Source organism: Anolis carolinensis, unplaced genomic scaffold (genome assembly GCF_035594765.1).
Source record: "Anolis carolinensis isolate JA03-04 unplaced genomic scaffold, rAnoCar3.1.pri scaffold_10, whole genome shotgun sequence".
NCBI classification, from domain to species: domain Eukaryota; kingdom Metazoa; phylum Chordata; class Lepidosauria; order Squamata; family Dactyloidae; genus Anolis; species Anolis carolinensis.
The window spans coordinates 26154955-26175201 of record NW_026943821.1 but is presented as its reverse complement, the minus strand read 5'-3'; the positions used below and the strand labels follow the sequence as shown (position 1 = coordinate 26175201).

The 20247-nt window shown below is 39.4% G+C and overlaps 1 protein-coding gene and 1 long non-coding RNA gene across 2 annotated transcripts; one reads left to right on the top strand and one right to left on the bottom strand.

The window, feature by feature from the left end:
* Positions 1-1155: 1155 nt before the first annotated feature.
* Positions 1156-18085, top strand: LOC103280691 (uncharacterized). The gene is made up of 3 exons (XR_010000841.1): positions 1156-1288; positions 2914-3070; positions 17317-18085. It is a non-coding gene; the product is annotated as an uncharacterized LOC103280691 (long non-coding RNA).
* Positions 7931-20069, bottom strand: paqr7 (progestin and adipoQ receptor family member 7). The gene is made up of 2 exons (XM_003227362.4): positions 19915-20069; positions 7931-10607 (listed from the first exon to the last, which is right to left on the bottom strand). Exon 2 carries the CDS (start codon positions 10575-10577, stop codon positions 9513-9515), a length of 1065 nt encoding a protein of 354 aa, XP_003227410.2. The 5' UTR covers positions 10578-10607; positions 19915-20069; the 3' UTR covers positions 7931-9512.
* Between the last annotated feature and the right edge of the window lie 178 nt (positions 20070-20247).

Here is a 20247-nt window from a genome sequence, read left to right as displayed (position 1 = left end):
CATTATATATTACTATACTGTACTATACCACTATACTGCAATATTATTAGCAATATTACATGTAATATATAATATACAATTATAATAGCGTATTATTATTATATTGTATTACATTATAATATTATCAATATTATATGTACATACAATATATTTTTAGCATAGCACAATTTAAGCATTATATATTACTCTATTGTACTATACCACTATACTGCAATATTATTAGTAATATTACATGTAATATATAATATACAATTATAATAGTGTATTATTATATTACATTATAATATCAATATTATATGTACATACAATATATTATTAGCATAGCACAATTTAAGCATTATATATTACTATACTGTACTATACCACTATACTGCAATATTATTAGCAATATTACATGTAATATATAATATACAATTATAATAGCGTATTATTATTATATTGTATTACATTATAATATTATCAATATTATATGTACATACAATATATTTTTAGCATAGCACAATTTAAGCATTATATATTACTCTATTGTACTATACCACTATACTGCAATATTATTAGTAATATTACATGTAATATATAATATACAATTATAATAGTGTATTATTATATTACATTATAATATCAATATTATATGTACATACAATATATTATTAGCATAGCACAATTTAAGCATTATATATTACTATATTGTACGACACCACTATATTGCAATATTATTCGCACTATTACATGTAATATATAATATACAATTATAATAGCGTATTATTATATTGTATTACATTATAATAATATTATCAATATTATATGTATATGCAATATATTAGCATAGCAGAATTTAAGCATTATATATTACTATATTGTACTATACCACTATACTGCAATATTACTAGCAGTTTTACATGTAATATATAATATACATTTATAATAGTGTATTATTATTATATTGTATTACATTATATAATTATTATCAATATGCATGCTCTCTCTCTGCCTTAAGCCTAAAATTATATTCGCATCCATTGTGTAAACAAGACATACCTGCCTTCCAGGAAAAGGCTCCAAGCTTTCCCGCCATTCTTCTCAGGAAAGGACCAATGGGAGGAGAGGGATCCGCCTAGCCACGCCCCCCGAATCCTTACTCAGCCACGCCCCCTCCCAAGCCTCCTTTGCGCCTGCGCGTGGAGCTCCTTCTCTTCCTGTGCTTCCAGCTCCAAAGAAATGGATCTCTGGATCTCTCTCTGGATCCGTCTGCAGTTTCGCTCCAGGCTAAGGAATCATGGAAGTTCTGGTGAGAAGCATTGAGAGTTGGAAACAACCGCAGAGGCCATCCAGTCCAACCCCCCCCCCCTTTATTTTGCATTGCAGGAAAAGCACAATCAAAGCACCCCCAACAGATGGCCATCCAGCCTTTGTAATAATTAATAATCATTTTATCATGACACAGCAAACAAGATAGATATGCTGGATAATAATAATCAATATTATTATAGGAGCAAATCCAGGGACCATCCAGTCCAAACCCTTTCTGCCAAGCAGGAAAAACACAATCAAAGCATCCCCGACAGATGGCCATCCAGCCTTTGTAATAATTAATGATGATAATGATAATAATAGAAACCTATGCAGGAAAAGCACAATCAAAGCATTCCCAACAGATGGCAATCCAGCCTCAGTAATAATCATCATAATCATAATGGAAAAACATGCAGGAAAAGCACAATCAAAACACCCCCGACAGATGGCCATCGAGCCTTTGTAATAATAATATTAATAATAGAAACCCATGCAGGAAAAGCACAATCAAAGCATCCCCAACAGATGGCCATCCAGCCTAAAATAATACAAATAGAAAGCCATGAAGGAGCAGCACAATCAAAGCACCCCGGACAGATGGCCATCCAGCCTTTGTAATAATAATAAAAAAGCTAGTAATAATAAAAATAGACAGCCATGCAGGAAAAGCACAATCAAAGCACCCCCTACAGATGGCCAGCCAGCCTAATAATAATAATAATAATAATAATAATATAAAGGCATACAGGAAAAGCACAATCAAAGCACCCCCAACAGATGGCCATCCAGCCTTTGTAATAATAATAATAGCAGAAACTCATGCAAGAAAAAAAACAATCAAAGCACCCCCAACAGATAGTACCCAGCCTTTGTAATAATAATAATAATAATAATAATAATAATAATAATAATAATATAAATACGAAATCCAGCATATCTATCTTGTTTGCTGTGTCATAAAATAACAACAACAACAACAACAATAATAATATAAAGGCATGCAGGAAAAGCACAATGAAAGCACCTCCAACAGATGGCCATCCAGCCTTTGTAATAGTAATAATAATAATAATAATAGCAGAAAATCATGCAGGAAAAACACAATGAAAGCACCTCCAACAGATGACCATCCAGCCTTTGTAATAATAATAATAATAATAATAATAATAATAATAATAATAATAATAGCAAACCCAGGGCCACCCAGTCCAGCCGTATTCTGTGTTGCAGGAAAAGCACAATCAAAGCATCCTCAACAGATGGCCATCCAGCCTTTGTAATAATAATAATAATAATAATAATAATAATAATAATAATAGCAAACCCAGGGCCACCCAGTCCAGCCGTATTCTGCGTTGCAGGAAAAGCACAATCAAAGCACCCCCAACAGATGGCCATCCAGCCTTTGTAATAATAATAATAATAATAATAATAATAATAATAATAATAGCAAACCCAGGGCCACCCAGTCCAGCCGTATTCTACGTTGCAGGAAAAGCACAATCAAAGCATCCCCAACAGATGGCCATCCAGCCTTTGTAATAATAATTATTATTATTATAAATAGCGGAATTCCATGCAGAAAACACAATAACTCTTTTTTTTTCTTTTGCATTCCAGTTGGTGAGTGTGCACAGAAGTCCAAATATACTCTTAATCACCATCATCATCTTAATCATCCTCGCCCTGTTGCGGACGTCCTTTCGCAACAGGGCACAGGGAGTAAACTTTGGAAACTCTGGCCAAACATGGACAAAGTAAGAATGTCATAGGAAAGGTGAGTCAGATTGCACCAACGCCTTCAGCAGTAATATATATTTATATTTCGTTGGCCTTTAAGACGCCCCGGGAGCCTGTGCCTGTTTTCCGTGCTCCAGACCCGCAGGCAGGAATGTCCATTGTGGGTGACCTTTTAGCCAGTTATTTAAACACACCGTGCAATTAGACTTGCTCCGGGGCCAAATGGCCGGACCTTTGCCCGGCTGGTCAGTGCAAGGGTGTCAAAGGTGCTGATAAAACCCGCTCAGAAATCAAGGCCTTCTGGTTTCTCTCGCTGTCAGAGCACCTAAAATAAGTTGATAAGGAGGGTACGGCATTATATAGCACATATATACCGGTAATGCAGTTTGACTGCATTAAATTAAAATCTATATATATAAATGAGTGATGGAATCCTGGCGACCGACAAAACAACAAAACTAAACACCGCGCAACCTCAAAAATTGACAGCACAACCCCTCATCCATGCCTCTAGGTTGATACAACAAAAAGAAAAGAAAAAATAAAGTCCTAATTCGAGGGAGAGGAATAATTGTTTTTATCCAATTGCTGCCAGTTAGAAGGCTAAGCTCTGCCCACTTGGTCTCCTAGCAACCCACTCAGCCCAGGGGACAGGCAAAGTTAGGCCTCACTTAGGCCTCTTCCACACTGCCTATAAAATACAGACACCACCAGACAAAGCCACAGCAACGCGTGGCCGGGCACAGCTAGTGTGTTATATGAGTCTACACTGACCACATAAAAATGCAGTTTCAAACTGCATCATATGGCAGTGCGGATGGTGTCGAAGGTGCATATAATGCAGTTTTTATTGCACTTACATGAGAGTGGATAGGGCTCATCTTCACTATTCTTTTTTTTAAAAAAATAAATTTTTATTGCAAACATTTATTGACAATGTGACTTACAATGAAGTGACAAAAACTTAGGAGTGATAAAAAGAAAAAAACATAAAAATAAAGAAAATAAAAAGTAATAAACCATACAGCATACCAAACTGCTGTATGGTTTATTGTTTTTTATTTTCTTTATTTTTATGTATTTTTCTTTTTTTTTCATCTTCACTATTCTATGGGAGTGTAAATCGAGACCTGGGAGAACTGGGAATGGGTTGTTGTGAGTCTTCCGGACTGTATAGCCATGTTAACAATATAATAATATATAATACTAGCTATGCCCGGCCACGCGTTGCTGTGGCGTTGTCTGGGGGTGTTGGTGAGAACTTGTTGAGGTAGTGGTGGTATTGAATGTCTGTTGTATGGTTGTCCTTATGTTGAGTATGCATTTGGTTGTTTGTGTCCTGTGAAAGTGGTGAGGGTAGAGGGGGTCTATGTCCCTGTGTAGTATTGTATAGTATGTATACGTTGTCCATGTGTTGTGAATGCTTGGATTGTGTCCTGCTGCATAGTAGAGTATTCGTAGTAGAGTATTAACTGAGTATTCGTGCGGCCTGCCCTGTTATATTGTTCTTTGGATTTTGTGTTGTACTGTATATGATTCTTTATTGTATTGTTGTAATTGTATTATGATATGTTGTTTTTATATTGGGTTATATTGTATTTTTCCCGGGCATGGCCCCATGTAAGCCGCCCCGAGTCCCCATTGGGGAGATGGTGGCGGGGTATAAATAAAGTTTTATTATTATTATTATTATTATTATAGAAAGGGTTGGGCTGGATGGCCCTTAGGGGTCTCTCCAAACTCTTGTGCCTGTCCCCTGGGCTGAGTGGGTTGCTAGGAGACCAAGTGGGTGGAACTTAGCCTTGTAACTGGCAGCAATTGGATAAAAACAATTATTCCTCTCCCTCTAATTAGGACTTTATTTTTCTTTTCTTTTTGTTGTATCAACCTAGAGCCGTGGATGATGGGTTGTGTTGTCAAATTTCGAGGTTGGGGGGCCTGTAGTTTTGTTGTTTTGTCCGCTGCCCTGATGCCATCACTCTTTTATATATATAGACTAATACTATACTAATATTATAATATATTGTATATAGATATAATATTGATAATATGATGTAATACAATATAATACATTATTATAATTGTATATTTATATTACATGTAATAATACTAATAATATTGCAATATAGTCATATCGTACAATATAATAATATATAATACTTATATTATACTATACTAATTAATATATTGTATATAGATATAATATTGGTAATAATATTATGTAATACAATATAATAATACTTTATTATAATTGTATATTTATATTACATGTAACATTACTAATAATATTGCAGTATAGTCATATAGTACAATAAAATAATATATAATACTCATAATATACTAATATTATAATATATTGTATATACATATAATATTGATAATATGTAATACAATACATTATTATAATTGTATATTTATATTACATGTAATATTACTAATAATATTGCAATATAGTCATATAGTACAATATAATAATATATAATGTTCATACCATATTAATATTATAATATATTGTATATAAATATAATATTGATAATAATTATAATGTAATACAATGTAATATTAATCATAATACACTATTTTAATTGGATATTTATATTACATGTAATATTACTAATAATATTGCAATATAGTCATATAGTACAATAACGTATTATACTCATATTATACTATACTAATAATATAATATATTGTATATAGATATAATATTGGTAATAATATTATGTAATACAATATAATAATAATAAAGGTAAAGGTTTCTCCTGACATTAAGTCCAGTCATAATAATACATTATTATAAATGTATATTTATATTACATGTAATATTACTAATAATATTGCAATATAGTCATATACAGTAGTACAGTATAATAATATATAATTATATAGTGCTTATATTGTGCTATACTAATAATATGATATATTGTATGTATATATAACTTGTAAGCCGTCCTGAGTCTCCTTCGTGGTGAGAAAGAAGAGCAGGATAGAAATGTCGCTAATAAATAAATAAATAAATGTTCCAGAAGCATTCTCTCCTGACGTTTCACCCACATCTGGGAATGTTATGCTCCGCCACGGTCCTTCCATTCGGCAGCAAAGCGTGCAATCTTTTATCTCGTGAAAGCAACAGGAAATAACTCTTTTGTGTGGTGTATACATTTATAAAATGACTCATCTTTTTGACTCTCTTTGTAGCGCTCCATTGAGTCAAAAATAGGCTGAAGTGGGCTGAAGCTATTGCAAGGGGAGAAGAAAAAGGGCACTGACCTCAGCCCCCAAATGGGAATTCTGAGTTGGTACGATAACCATGTTGACATATTTGAAAGGGTGTCCTATTGAAGATAGATCTTCCATATAGTCAGACCCTGTTTGACAGTGAAATGTGCTGCTGCCTTGGAGTCGGGTGGAGGCTCCAGATGGACGTCTGTTGGGAGGGCTTTGTGTGTTTGGCAGAAGAGGTTGAGCTGGACGGCCCGTGGGGCTGCTTCCCGTTCTGTGTACACCCATTCCATGAATTCTGTATTTATTGATTTTATGGGATTTCTCCAGCAGCCCGAATCCTAGTGTCTCTTCCATCTAAAGCACATCTATTAACACTGTTGTTTACATCCATGTGGACACAGCATTCAAGAACCGAATTAATGACATTGACATTAACCAGGAGTCAGGACATGTGTGAGTGTACATGTGTGTGCATGTGTGTGTGTATATGTGTTTGTGTGCGTGCATGTGTATGTATGTATATTTGTGTGTGTATATATGTGTATATGTGAATGAGAATACGTGTGTATACATATACATATACATATACATATACATATATATATATATATATATATGCACTAGCTGTGCCCGGCCACGCGTTGCTGTGGCGAAGTATGGTGGTATGGGAAATAAAGTATTGAGGAATTGGTGATAGTTAAGGTAAAGGGTCCCCTGGGCTGAGTGGGTTGCTAGGAGACCAAGTGAGTGGAGCTGAGCCTTCTAACTGGCAGCAATTGGATAAAAACAATTATTCCCCTCTCTCTAATTAGGACTTTATTTTTCTTTTCTTTTTGTTGTATCAACCTAGAGGCATGGATGAGGGGTTGTGCTGTCAATTTTCGAGGTTGTGGGGTGTTTACTTTTGTTGTTTTGTCCACGGCCGTGATGCCATCACTCTTTTATATATATAGATGTATATATGTATATGTGAGCTTGTATGTGTAGGAGTGTGTATATATGTGTCCATATGTGTGTATATATGTGTATGTGTGTGCATATGTGTATGTATGTATGAGTGTATATGTGTGTATGTGAATGTGAATATGTGTATGTATTTGTGTGTATATATATATATACAGTATATGTGTATATATGTGCATGTGTATGAGTGTGTATATATGTGTGCATGTATATATGTGTGGGTATATGTGTGTATGTGCGTGCATGTGTGTATGTATGTGTATATGTGTGTATATAAATGTGAATACGTGTATGTATATATATGTGTGTATATATGTGTATGTGAGTATATGTGTGTATATGTATATATGTGCGTGTATGTGTGTGTATGGATGTGTTTGCCATCTCAATCTCTTAGCATTCAGATGTCAATTTAAGTTAGTTGACATTTAACAGGTCAGGATGTGGGTATGTGTGTGTATCTATGTGTGCATGTGTATATATGTGTATATGTATGTATGTATGTGAGTACATATGTGTGTATGCATGACTCGATACGTGTGTATGTGAATGCCAATACATGTATGTATATCCACAACCATATGCATTTTGGACAATGAAAACATTGGCTTTTTCAAATAACCCGGGCAATCAAAATAGTAGCTAAATAAAAGACTACTTTCTAAATTCTGGCTCCACGTTCACGGGATACACAAGACAGGAGACGTGGGCTTTTGAAAAGTACTTTATAGAAAGAAAGGGACTCCACCAGGCCCATGAAAATGTACAAAAATACCAGACGGGCAATAAAGAGAGAGACCAAATGCAAGTCTTTGCACACCACAAAGGCATTCCCACCTCAGAATATCTGAAACTAACCTTTATACACACTTAACTGCACTTAATGGACCCCAATAGGTTTGCATTCAGACAATCCAAGAACCAAGTGTGTGTGTCTGGATGTAAAAAGTCGGCTCCGTGTCGAAAACTGGCAAGTCGGAAAACGGCAATGTTGCACGGATCCAAAGCAATTGTGGCATGAACAGATCCTTCTTGCTGGTGTGTGTGTGTATGTAAAGACTTGACCTACAAGAGAGCGGCGTTCCCAAAACGATTGGCTTGGAGTTAAGGAATTCCTTATCCACGCTGTGTGAATGTCATGGTTCGAGACGGCTTTTTTTGGCAGAAAGGCTGGATGCAATTTCATCTTGGCACATGTTTCCGTGTCGGACGGTGACCAAAAGCAATGGTCTGGGACCAAAACATTGGAGCCGATCTTCCCTGCAAAAAGGCATTTTCAGGACCGGGACTATCCCGGTTCTGGCTGGAAAATGCGGTCTACAAAGGCCAAAAAACATGAGCTTTTCAGGTGTAGGAATATCCCAATTCTGGCTGGAAAATGCGGGCTACAAAGGCCAAAAAACATGAGCTTTTCAGGTGTGGGAATATCCCAGTTCTGGCTGGAAAATGTGGGCTACAAAGGCCAAAAAATGAGATTTTCAGGAGCAGGAATATCCCAGTTCTGGCTGGAAAATGCGGTCTACAAAGGCCAAAAAACATGAGCTTTTTAGGTGTGGGAATATCCCGGTCCTGGCTGGAAAATGCGGGCTACAAAGGCCAAAAAACATGAGCTTTTCAGGTGTGGGAATATCCTGGTTCTGGCTGGAAAATGCGCTACAAAGGCCAAAAAACACAACATTTTCAGGAGCAGGAATATCCCGGTTCTGGCTGGAAAATGCAGGCTACAAAGGCCAGTATTGGAAAGTTTCAGAAAGTTACCATCCGGTTTCAGAAAGTTTTGGAAAGTTACCATCCAGTCTCGGAAAGTTTCAGAAAGTTTCCATCCAATTTTGGAAAGTTTCAGAAATTTACCATCCAATTTTGGAAAGTTTCAGAAAGTTACCATCCAGTTTTGGAAAGTTTCCATCCAGTCTCAGAAAGTTTTGGAAAGTTTCCATCCACTTTTGGAAAGAGACTCGGAGCAGAGAGAAAGTTATTTCCTTGGAACTACAACTCCCAACATCCTGGGAGTTGTAGTCCCCAAAAAAATCTTCTCTCAGCTCTTTTTTGGGAGCAACTTTCCAAAACTGGAGGCCTCTTAGGTCCAGATAAAGGTGCAGTGTTTCGCCCAGTCCCTCCACCTGTTCAGGCACAATAAGTGTGACGGAGGATACAAGCCGTGGCGTCTCTCTGTGGTCACAGACGAACGTAGTCCTCTGAGATCAAACATTGTATCTCCTTGGCACGGAGGCACAAAGAGTGTCGCAAGTAAGGAATCCGGCGAGTGGGCTCCTCTCGGTTTCCAGTCTCGGTCACTCCTCTTTTTGGCACAACTTGCGCTTCACTTTGGCCGTCATGTAGAGAGCGGTGAGGCTGCAGCAACACACCTGGAGAAGCCACAGGGCGGAGAAGAGCGGGGCCCGGCCGCCGTGGAGCCGCGAGTAGACGGGCCTCCGTGTCTCGTAATCCAGGAGCACGGCCTCCACCTGGGTGAGCGTGCAGAGGATGAGGAAGACGTGGAAGACCTGGTGGCCCTGGCCCACAAAGTGGCACTTCCCCGGGAACCACTTCTCCGGGTACGGGTAGGCGAAGAAGAAGGCCCCGATGAGGAAAAAGAGGACGTGGCACTTGTGGTACAGAAGAGCCACGTCTTCCCCCCCGGACGCGGACCCGGAGGAGACGTAGATGCGGTGGAGCACGGGGCTGATGTCCAGGGCGTAGGCCACGGCCGAGGGCATCTCCTGGCACAGCCGCCCCAGCAGCGAGGAGAGGTGCGGGCAGCGGTACTTGGCGTAGCAGGACCCGGCGCAGGAGAGCCACGCCAGCACCACGGCCCCCGGGATGTAGAAGCCGGCGATGCGCGCGTGCCACTCGGGCTCGATGGCGTAGTAGTAGTGCACCAGGGCGCTGCTGTACTGGTAGGTCGCGACGCCCACGTAGTCCAGGAAGAAGAAGGCGCAGTGCCAGAACTCGGACTTGGCCTGCAGCAGGTGGGCCAGGGTGCTGAAGGTGGAGTAGACCACGGAGGAGGCCGCGATGACAAAGAGGGGCTGCGTGTGGGGGTCCCCCAGGAAGTCCACGGCCCGCGAGAGCCGCCAGAAGCGCACCGCCAGCACCAGGGCCGCCACCAGGTGCGTCCAGACGTTGACGGCCTCGTTGTGCCGCTGGAAGAGCGACAGGAAGTAGTAGCGCCAGGTCCGGTGGAGCGGCCGGTAGCCGGCGTGGATGTAGGGCTTCTGGAAGACCCGCGGCACGTCCGAGGCCCCCACCGTGCACGAGGACGGCGGCAGCGCCTCCTCCAAGAGCCGGGGAACTCTCCGCAGGTGCTGGACGTTGAGGAAGAGGTGGCCGAGCTTCTCCGACACAATCGTGGCCATGGCCGGAAGGGGATGAGGTCACGGGAGGCCCTGCGGGAGAGAAAAGAGGACGTCCGGTCACGTTAGTTTGGGTTGAAATGGCAAAATGGTGCTTGAGAGAGCAAGTGTCCACTAAATGGAATAATAACATTGTATTACATTCTAGCTGTGCCCGGCCTTGCGTTGCTGTGGCGAAGTATGTTGGTTTCGGAAATAAAGTATTGAGGAATTGGTGGTAGTTAAGGTAAAGGGTAAAGGTTTTCCCCTGACATAATCTGTATTTTATAGGCCTAAGTGAGGTCTAACTCTGCCTGTCCCCTGGACTGAGTGGGTTGCTAGGAGACCAAGTGGGCGGAGCTTAGCCTTCTAACTGGCAGCAATTGGATAAAAGCAATTCTTCCTCTCCCTGTAATTAGGACTTTATTTTTCTTTTCTTTTTGTTGTATCAACCTAGAGGCGTGGATGATGGGTTGTGTTGTCAAATTTCGAGGTTGGGAGGCCTTTAGTTTTGTTGTTTTGTTGGTCGCCAAGATTCCATCACTCTTTTATATATATAGATCATTAAACATTGTATTATACACAATAAACAAATATAAATTTCAGATAAATGTTTACTAATGACAAACTGTTGCATTCACAGTATGATGAATGGTAGTTGCATTCACAATGGAATAAACTTTCTTGGTTATTTTCTAGGGTCTGCAAGTATTGGGTAACATTAATACAATTGTACAAAGTAAGTAGTATGTATTAATAGTTGTTAATTTTACTAAGCCAGAAAATACTTTGTACAATTGTATTAATATTACCCAATACTTGTAGACCCTACCACCAGACAAAGACTATAAGCATTCAAAACCGGTTGTGGATCTTTTATGAAGAAACAAGAAAATAAACAAGAAAGTTTATTCCATTGTGAAAGTAACTACAGTAGAGTCTCACTTATCCAACACTTGCTTATTCAACATTCTGGATTATCCAACGCATTTTTGTAGTGTTTTCAATACATCGTGATATTTTGGTGCTAAATTCGTAAATACAGTAATTACTACATAGCATTACTGTGTACTGAACTACTTTTTCTGTCAAATGTTTTGGTGCTTATTATTTGGTGCTATTATTTTTTATTATTATTTATTCGCGACATTTATATCCCATTTATTTGTTACCCCAGCTTCTGCCAAGTGTTATCAAAAGGTAACAACGGACTGGGCTATGACGCAGCTGATTAATAGCCAGCTGTAGTAAATCATTACTGACCGAGAGGTAATGAGTTCGAAGCCAGCCCGTGTCGGAGTGAACTCCCGACCATTAAACAGCCTAGCTTGCTGTTGACCTGTGCAGCACGAAAGACAGTTGCATCTGTCAAGTAGGAAATTTAGGTACCGCTTTATGCGGGGAGGCTAATTTCACTAATTTACGACTCCATAAAAACCTTCCAGCAGCATGTGGAAAGGAATGAGGAAGTACTCCATCAAGGACTTGGTGTCTCAAGTGGTCCCCCTGTGGCCGGAATCCGAGCATAATACCCTCATGAAGCCGGAAGCTGGAAAATGTTAAAATGCCTCTGTGTCTGTCTATATATGTCGTATGTCTAATGGCATTGAATGAGTCCCCTTTGTGGTGAGAAGAGTGGAATATAAATTGGGCCGGGCTGTGGTGCAGCTGGCTAGTAACCAGCTGCTATAAATCACTACTGACCAAGAGGTCATGGGTTCGAAGCCCGGGTCAGGTTAAGCCTCCAACCATTAATAGCCCCGGCTTGCTGTTGACCTATGCAGCCCCGAAAGACAGTTGCACCTGTCAATTAGGGAAATTTAGGGACGCTTTATGCGGGAGGCTAATTTACAACACCATAAAACTGCCAGCAAAACACGAGGAAAGGAATGAGGAAGTACAGCCACTACTGGACGGTGAAGCAACAGCTCCCCCTGTGGCCGGAATCGTGAAGCTGGAAAAATGTTAAAAATGCCTCTGAGTCTGCCTAATGTATGTTGTTTGTCTGTTGGCATTGAATGTTTGCCATATATGTGTTCATTGTGATCCGCCCTGAGTCCCCTTCGGGGTGAGAAAGAAGGGCGGAATATAAATACTGTAAATAAATAAAATAAATATAAATAGTGTAAATAAATAAATAAATAAATAAATAAAGGTTGTTTGGGTAAATTTAGTAAGGGCTCCATCCAGCTAAATTTCTCTGCTACTTCCACCTTTTTAACGGAAGAGGGAAATTAAGCGACCGAACCGAAGCGTACTCGTAATATATTCCCCGGTGCTTGGCAGGGCTCTCCTTCCCCGCTGGCCTCTCTCGGCAGGAAAAGCTGTTCTTTAGGCAAAGACAACACGGCACGCCCCTGAACACATGGGCTGCACATGGTTTGCCAGTGTGTTTCCTACCAGGAGGAAGTCGTGTTGGCCATTTGGAAGAGAAAGAATACACCGAGCAGCTGCTCCCGTTTGAACTCCCGCGGTGCACCCGAGGCAGGACAAAATACCTGTGCACACGCAGGTTGGAGCTTGCTTGACCCGAATGCCTGCTAGGTTCCCATTGCATTGTTCTACATTCTTTGCACAACTTGAACTCTAAAAAATTTCCTAGCTGGCTGGGATTTCTGGAAATCATAGTTCAAAAAAAGCAACGCTGCTAAACTCTGAATTGTTTGGCGATGCGTTGTCCGAAATCTGTGTTTGGTGCAAAGGTGTGTGTGTGTGTGTGTGTGTATTTATTTATTATTTCCAACATTTATATCCCGCCCTTCTCACCCAAAGCAACTCATATATACATATATGTATATATGAGCTCGGGCTGTGGCGCAGGCTGGAGAGCAGTTGCAATGAATCACTCTGATCGGGAGGTCATGAGTTCGAGGCTCGCTCGGAGCCTATGTTTGTCTTGTCTTTGTTCTATGTTAAAAGGCATTGAATGTTTGCCTATATGTGTAATGTGATCCGCCCTGAGTCCCGTTCGGGGTGAGAAAGAAGGGCGGAATAGAAATGCTGTAAACAAATAAATAAATATGTATGTGTGTGTGTGATATATATATATACACACACACACACACACACACACACACACACACATATATATATATATTGCTTTTATCTATGTAATTTACTGTACAGTAGAGTCTCACTTATCCAACATAAACAGGCTGGCAGAACCTTGGAAAATCTTGGATAATAAAGGAGGGATTAAGAAAAAAGCCTATTAAACATAAAATTACATTATGATTTTACAAATTAAGTACCAAAACGTCATGTTTAACAACGAATTGACAGAAAAAGCAGTTCAATACACAGTAATGTTATGTAGTAATTACTGTATTTAGGAATTTAGCACCAAAACATGGCAACATTTACTACAAAAACATTGACTACTAAAAGGCAGACTGCCTTGGATAATACAGAACCTTGGATAAGTGAAGCTTGGATGAGTGAGACTCTACTGTATATAGATATATAGATATAAATATATATAGTGCTTTTACCTATTTAATTTATTGTATATATTTGATGTTCATATATTTATTTTACTTTGCTGTACCCCATCTTAATAATACTAATAATACTAATACTACTAATAATAATAATTGGTCGCCTTGATTAGCATTTAATGGCCTTGCAGCTTCAAAGCCTGGCTGCTTTCGCTCCAAAATCAGGACAGTAAACAAAGAATAATACTCAGAAAACGGAACAATTACAGACAGGAAACAATTAGGACCGGTTAACACCTCCTAACAAAGGATTTCCCCCAGGCAGGAAGCAGACAGGCTTGAAGCTGCAAGGCTATTCAATAATAATTGGCCAGTTTCATTAGCGTTGAATGGACTTGCAGCTTCAAAGCCTGGCTGCTTTCGCTCCAAAATCAGGACAGTAAACAAAGAACAACACATAGAAAATAGGAGAATTCTAAACAGGAAACACCTCCCCAACGAAAGATTCCCCCAAGGCAGGAAGCAGCCAGGCTCTGAAGCTGCAAGGCTATTCGACGCTAATCAAGGTGGCCAATTGCAACATTCACACTTGCCTCCAGCAGACCTCACAACCTCTGAGGATGCCTGCTATAGATGTGGGCAAAATATCAGGAGAGAATGCTTCTGGAATGTGGCCAGACAGCCTGGAAAACTCACAGCAACACAGTGACTCCGGTCATGAAAGCTTTCGACAACACATATTTCATGAAAGTTTTCCATTAATGGGTTGTTGTGAGTTTTCCAGGCTGTATGGCCATGCTCCAGATGCCTGCCATAGATGTGGTTGAAACGTCAGGAGAGAATGCTTCTGTGGCCAGACAGCCTGGAAAACTCTCAACAACCCAACACATGATTTATTGCTGATTTCACACAAAAGGCAGGCGTTTCTCCTGATGCCAACACGACACCGCAGCCGGCACTTTAACATGCCATGACACAATGTTTGGAAAGCTGTGCATTAAAACTGAAAAGCATAGATAATCTGATGTCACGCAAACCAGAGCAGACACTTCTGCTTTGTAGGTGGAAATTGCAAGTTTCGGAAGAAAAACCATCCCCAAAGCAGATCATGCCAGACTGAACTTGGCCCAAACCGTACCGAACAAAAGCATGCAACACGGATATATTATATTATTTTAAGCAAAGCAGTCCAAGGCATGTTCTCTCCCGCCACCTACGTCCTCCTGGATTTGCACATTATTTATTTGCAAAATGCAATGATTATGATGGTGATTTTTTTTTTTTGCTTGGGAAAAAATTGCACAGAAAACTTCCGATTCGGAACAACAACAACATCATCATATTCATCTCCCCTCGGTGTTACATAACAAAAGGTGGGGCTTGGCATTTCTTCGGGAGACTTCCGAGATCCAAGTCAAACCAGGCCATGCTTTTCGCATGTGGATTTCGCAAGCTTTGGGTCTCCCTATGGAAACATGTTTTTTTGCATGTTGATGTCGTGCATCTGGAATTTTGCATGGACTCCTTGATGCAGGATCTTGCTTTTCAGGGGGTTTGTGACCCTTGGGTGGCATCAGAATGCCAGCCAGCTGCACAGCATTCCCCCTGAAAGCATTATTATTATTATTATTATTATTATTATTATTATTATTATTATTATTTAAAAACTTTATTCTTATAGGCCACCCGGAAAGATCAGAAGCAGAGCATTCCCCCTGAAAGCACAATAATAATAATAATTATTATTATTATTTAAAAACTTTATTCTTCTAGGCCAGGGGTCCCCAAACTAAGGCCCGGGGGCCACATGCGGCCCATCGAAGCCATTTATCCGGCCCCCGAGGCGGCTCACTCCTCCTCCACTGAGGAGGCATTTTAATTATTATTTAATTAATTATTAATTATTAAGGGGTGCTTTGCTAGTGCTTTTAGTGCACAAAGGCAGAAGGGGTTTGGACTAAATGGCCCAAGGGGTCTCTTTCAACCCTCTATTATTATTATTATTATTATTATTATTATTATTATTATTGGGGCCTCCGGTAGCACAGTGTGTTAACGCACTGAGCAGCTGAACTTGTGGACCAAAAGGTCACAGGTTCAAAACCGGGGAGCGGAGTGAGTGCCCACTGTTAGCCCCAGCTTCTGCCAACCTAGCAGTTCGAAAACATGCATATGTGAGTAGATCAATAGGTACCGCTCTGGTGGGAAGGTAACGGCGCTCCATGCATTCATGCCGGCCACATAACCTTGGAGCTGTCTATGGACAACACCGGCTCTTCGGCTTAGAAATGGAGATGAGCACCAACCCTCAGAGTCGGATACGGCTGGACTTAACGTCAGGGGAAACCTTTACCTTTTTATTATTATTATTATTATTATTATTATTATTATTGTATGACACAGCAAACAAGATAGATATGCTGGATTTCGTATCACAAAATCACAAGTCGAACACTTCCCAAGTGTCTAGAACTGTGTGATGTATTTTAGGATGATGCGCGCAGATCACAGTAGGGTGGCCTTTTGCAGTTGGCAGATCGTAATTTTGTCAATGTCTATTGTTTCCAAATGCCGGCTGAGATCTTTTGGCACGGCACCCAATGTGCCGATCACCACCGGGACCACCTGTACTGGTTTCTGCCAGAGTCTTTAAAGTTCAATCTTGAGGTCCTGATAGTGGCTGAGTTTTTCCTGTTGTTTTTCGTCAATCTGACTGTCACCTGGGATGGCGACATCAATGATCCAAACCTTTTTCTTTTCCACAACTGTGAGGTCTGGTGTGTTGTGTTCCAGAACATTATTATTATTATTATTATTATTATTATTATTATTATTATTATTATTAACAACATTGAGGCTGTATTTGTTCCCATTTTTTTTACTTCAAAATAAGGTATGTGCGGTGTGCATGGGAATTTGTTCATAGTTTTTAAAAAAACAAAACTATAGTCCGGCCCTCCAATGGTCTGAGGGACCGTGAACTGGCCCCCTGTTTAAAAAGATTGGGGACCCCTGTTCTAGGCTACCCGGAAAGACCAGCAGCAGAGCATTCCCCCTGAAAGCACTATTATTATTATTATTATTATTATTATTATTATTATTATTATTATTATTATTATTAAAACTTTATTCTTATAGGCCACCAGAAAAACTAGCAGCAGAGCATTCCCCCTGAAAGCATTATTATTATTATTATTATTATTATTATTATTATTATTATTATTATTATTATTATTATTGAAAAACTTTATTCTTATAGACCAGCAGCAGAGCATTCCCCCTGAAAGCACTATTATTATTATTATTGAAAAACTTTATTCTTATAGGCCACCCAGAAAGACCAGCTGCAGAGCATTCCCCCTGAAAGCACTATAACCATCATCATCATCTTTGTGAGTATGTTTTTATGTGTTTATATGTTTTAAATATACCTTGTTGTTGTATTTTGTGGTGTATTTTGGGCTTCGTCCCCTTCGGGGAGATGGGGAGGGATACAAGAATAAAGTTGTTGTTGTTGTTGTTGTTATATAAACATGTAAAACAAAGCATATAAAATACAATGAAAACATACTCAAGTGACCTATTATTATTATTATTATTATTTATTCATTCATTTATTTCTATCTCACTTTTCTCCCATGGGTGGGATTCAAAGCGGTGTATAACATATAAAATTCATGTAAATATATCCAAAGACAATACCTAATCAGTTAAAGCAAGCATGGGCAACTTCCGGCCAGTGCAGCTATTTGTCAAATATTTATTTTAGCTTCTGTTGTAATGTAGGTTGTGTGCTGCATGTGTCAAGTGTGTTTGTTGAGAGTTTGGGCTAATCAATGAAACGTACCTTAAAAATATTAGTAATATTGATGTCAATATTAATAAGAATGACAATAATATGGATATTAAAAATACTACTATCAACACTATTATTATTAACAATATTTATAATGGGCTGTCGAATGCTTTCATGGCTGGAATCACTGGGTTGTTGTGAGTTTTTTCCGGGCGGTCTGGCCATGTTCCAGAAGCATTCTCTCCTGACGTTTCACCCACATCTATTGATTGGCAGGCATCCATAGAAGTGGGCGAAAGGTCAGGATAAAATGCTTCTGGAATATGGCCAGACAGCCTGGAAAAACTCACAACAACCCAATATTGATAATACTAATGTTAATAATAATAATAATAATAATAATAATAATAATAATAATAATAATAATATAATAGCAGCTTGCCAGCTGATCCTCTGCAAGTTGCTCCTGCTACAATCCTATTAATAATACTGATGTTAATAATAATAATAATAATAATATATTATTATTATTATTATTATTCCAGCGGAACCTCTGCAAGTTGATCCTGCTGTAATCCTCATATTAATAACACTGATGTTAATAATAATAATATTAATAACAGCTTGCCCGCTGATCCGCTGAAGTTGCTCCTGTTACAATCCTTATATTAATAATACTGATGTTGATAACAGTAACATTATTATTATATTATTATTAATAGCAGCCTGCCAGCTGAACCTCTGCAAGTTCCTCCTGCTACAATCCTTATATTAATAATGCTGATGTTGATAACAGTAACATATTATTATTATAATTATTATTATTATTATTATTAATAATAGCAGCTTGCCAGCTGAGCTTCTGCAAGTTGCTCCTGCTGCAACCCTCATATTAATAATACTGATGTTAATATTAATATTATTAATAACAATAATATATTATTATTATTAATAGAAGGTTGCCAGCTGAACCTCTGCAAGTTGCTCCTGCTGCAACCCTCATATTAATAATACTAATGTTAATAATATCATATTATTATTATTAATAATAGGTTGCCAGCTGAACCTCTGCAAATTGCTCCTGCTGCAATCCCATATTAATAATACTGATGTTAATAATAATATCATATATTTTATTTTTCGTCTACTTTTTCTATATTCTCTGCCTTCCTTAGCTTTAACTATTCTTTTTTTCCTACTTTTCTATATTTATATTGTTCCTCCACTTTTATGTATACATAAAGTCTTTTTCAATAAAAAAAAATTATATATAAAACTAGCTGTGCCCGGCCACGCGTTGCTGTGGCGAAGTATGGTGGTATGGAAAATAAAGTATTGAGGAATTGGTGGTAGTTAAGGTAAAAGGTAAAGGTTTCCCCCTGACATTAAGTCCATTATAAATGGGTTATATAGCTGTGTGGAAGGGCCTTGAGTTTACCTTGCCATATAATCCAGTTAAAATCAGATAATCTGTATTTTATAGGCAGTGTGGAAGAGGCCTAAGTGAGGCCTAACTCTGCTGTCCCCTGGGCTGAGTGGGTTGCTAGGAGACCAAGTGGGCAGAGATTAGTCCTCTAACTGGCAGCAATTGGATAAAAACAATTATTCCTTTCCCTCTAATTAGGACTTTACTTTTCTTTTCTTTTTGTTGTATCAACCTAGAGGCGTGGATGATGGGTTGTGCTGTCAAATTTTGAGGTTGGGGGGGCCTGTAGTTTTGTTGTTTTGTTGGTCGCCGTGATGCCATCACTCTTTTATATATATAGGTAATATCTAATAATTTAATAATAATATTATCTAATATAATAATAATAATAATAATAATAATAATAATAATAATAATAATAATAATAATAATAAAATAGGTTGCCAGCGGAAGCTCTGCAAGTGTCTCCTGCTGCCACCCTCTCTCTGCCCCTGGGCCCCTTTTCTTCTTGCAGGCTGATCCCTGGGCGAGTGTGTGCATGTTTGGCTGGGCAAGAAAGCTAGCTGCCAAGGGATGCTGAGATGAAGCTGAATGGAGGATGCTGCTGCGTTTCTGCGCCCACCTCTCCCCTTCCTCCCTTCCCTTCTGAACCGGAGAAAGGCCCAAGGCGCCACCCGCTTCCCCCGGTCCCTCTGGACCCACCTGGCCGGCTCCTCGGTTCCGGAGGGCGGATGGATGGATGGCTGGCTGGATGGACGCAGGTCTGGAAGGAAGGAAGGCAGGCAGGAAAGGCTGGGCGGGAGGGAGGGAGGCGCTGCTGGGAAACTGCCAGGCCCGCCTCGGCCCGAGCAGAGCGGGGCGGGGATTGCACGCAGCACAGTCAAGAGCGCCCCCTGCAGGGCGCGCGAGGGAAGGGAAGAACAGGAAGGGAAGGGAGTCTGAAAATCTATATATATAAAATGATAAAGTTGTTTGTGCAGTGACTATAACAACAAAACTAAACATCCCAGAAATACGAAATTTGGCAACACAATG

What these genes read in the sequence shown, in the direction of transcription:
- paqr7 (XM_003227362.4), bottom strand. Translation starts at nt 10,577, where the DNA reads ATGGCCACGATTGTGTCGGAGAAGCTCGGCCACCTCTTCCTCAACGTC.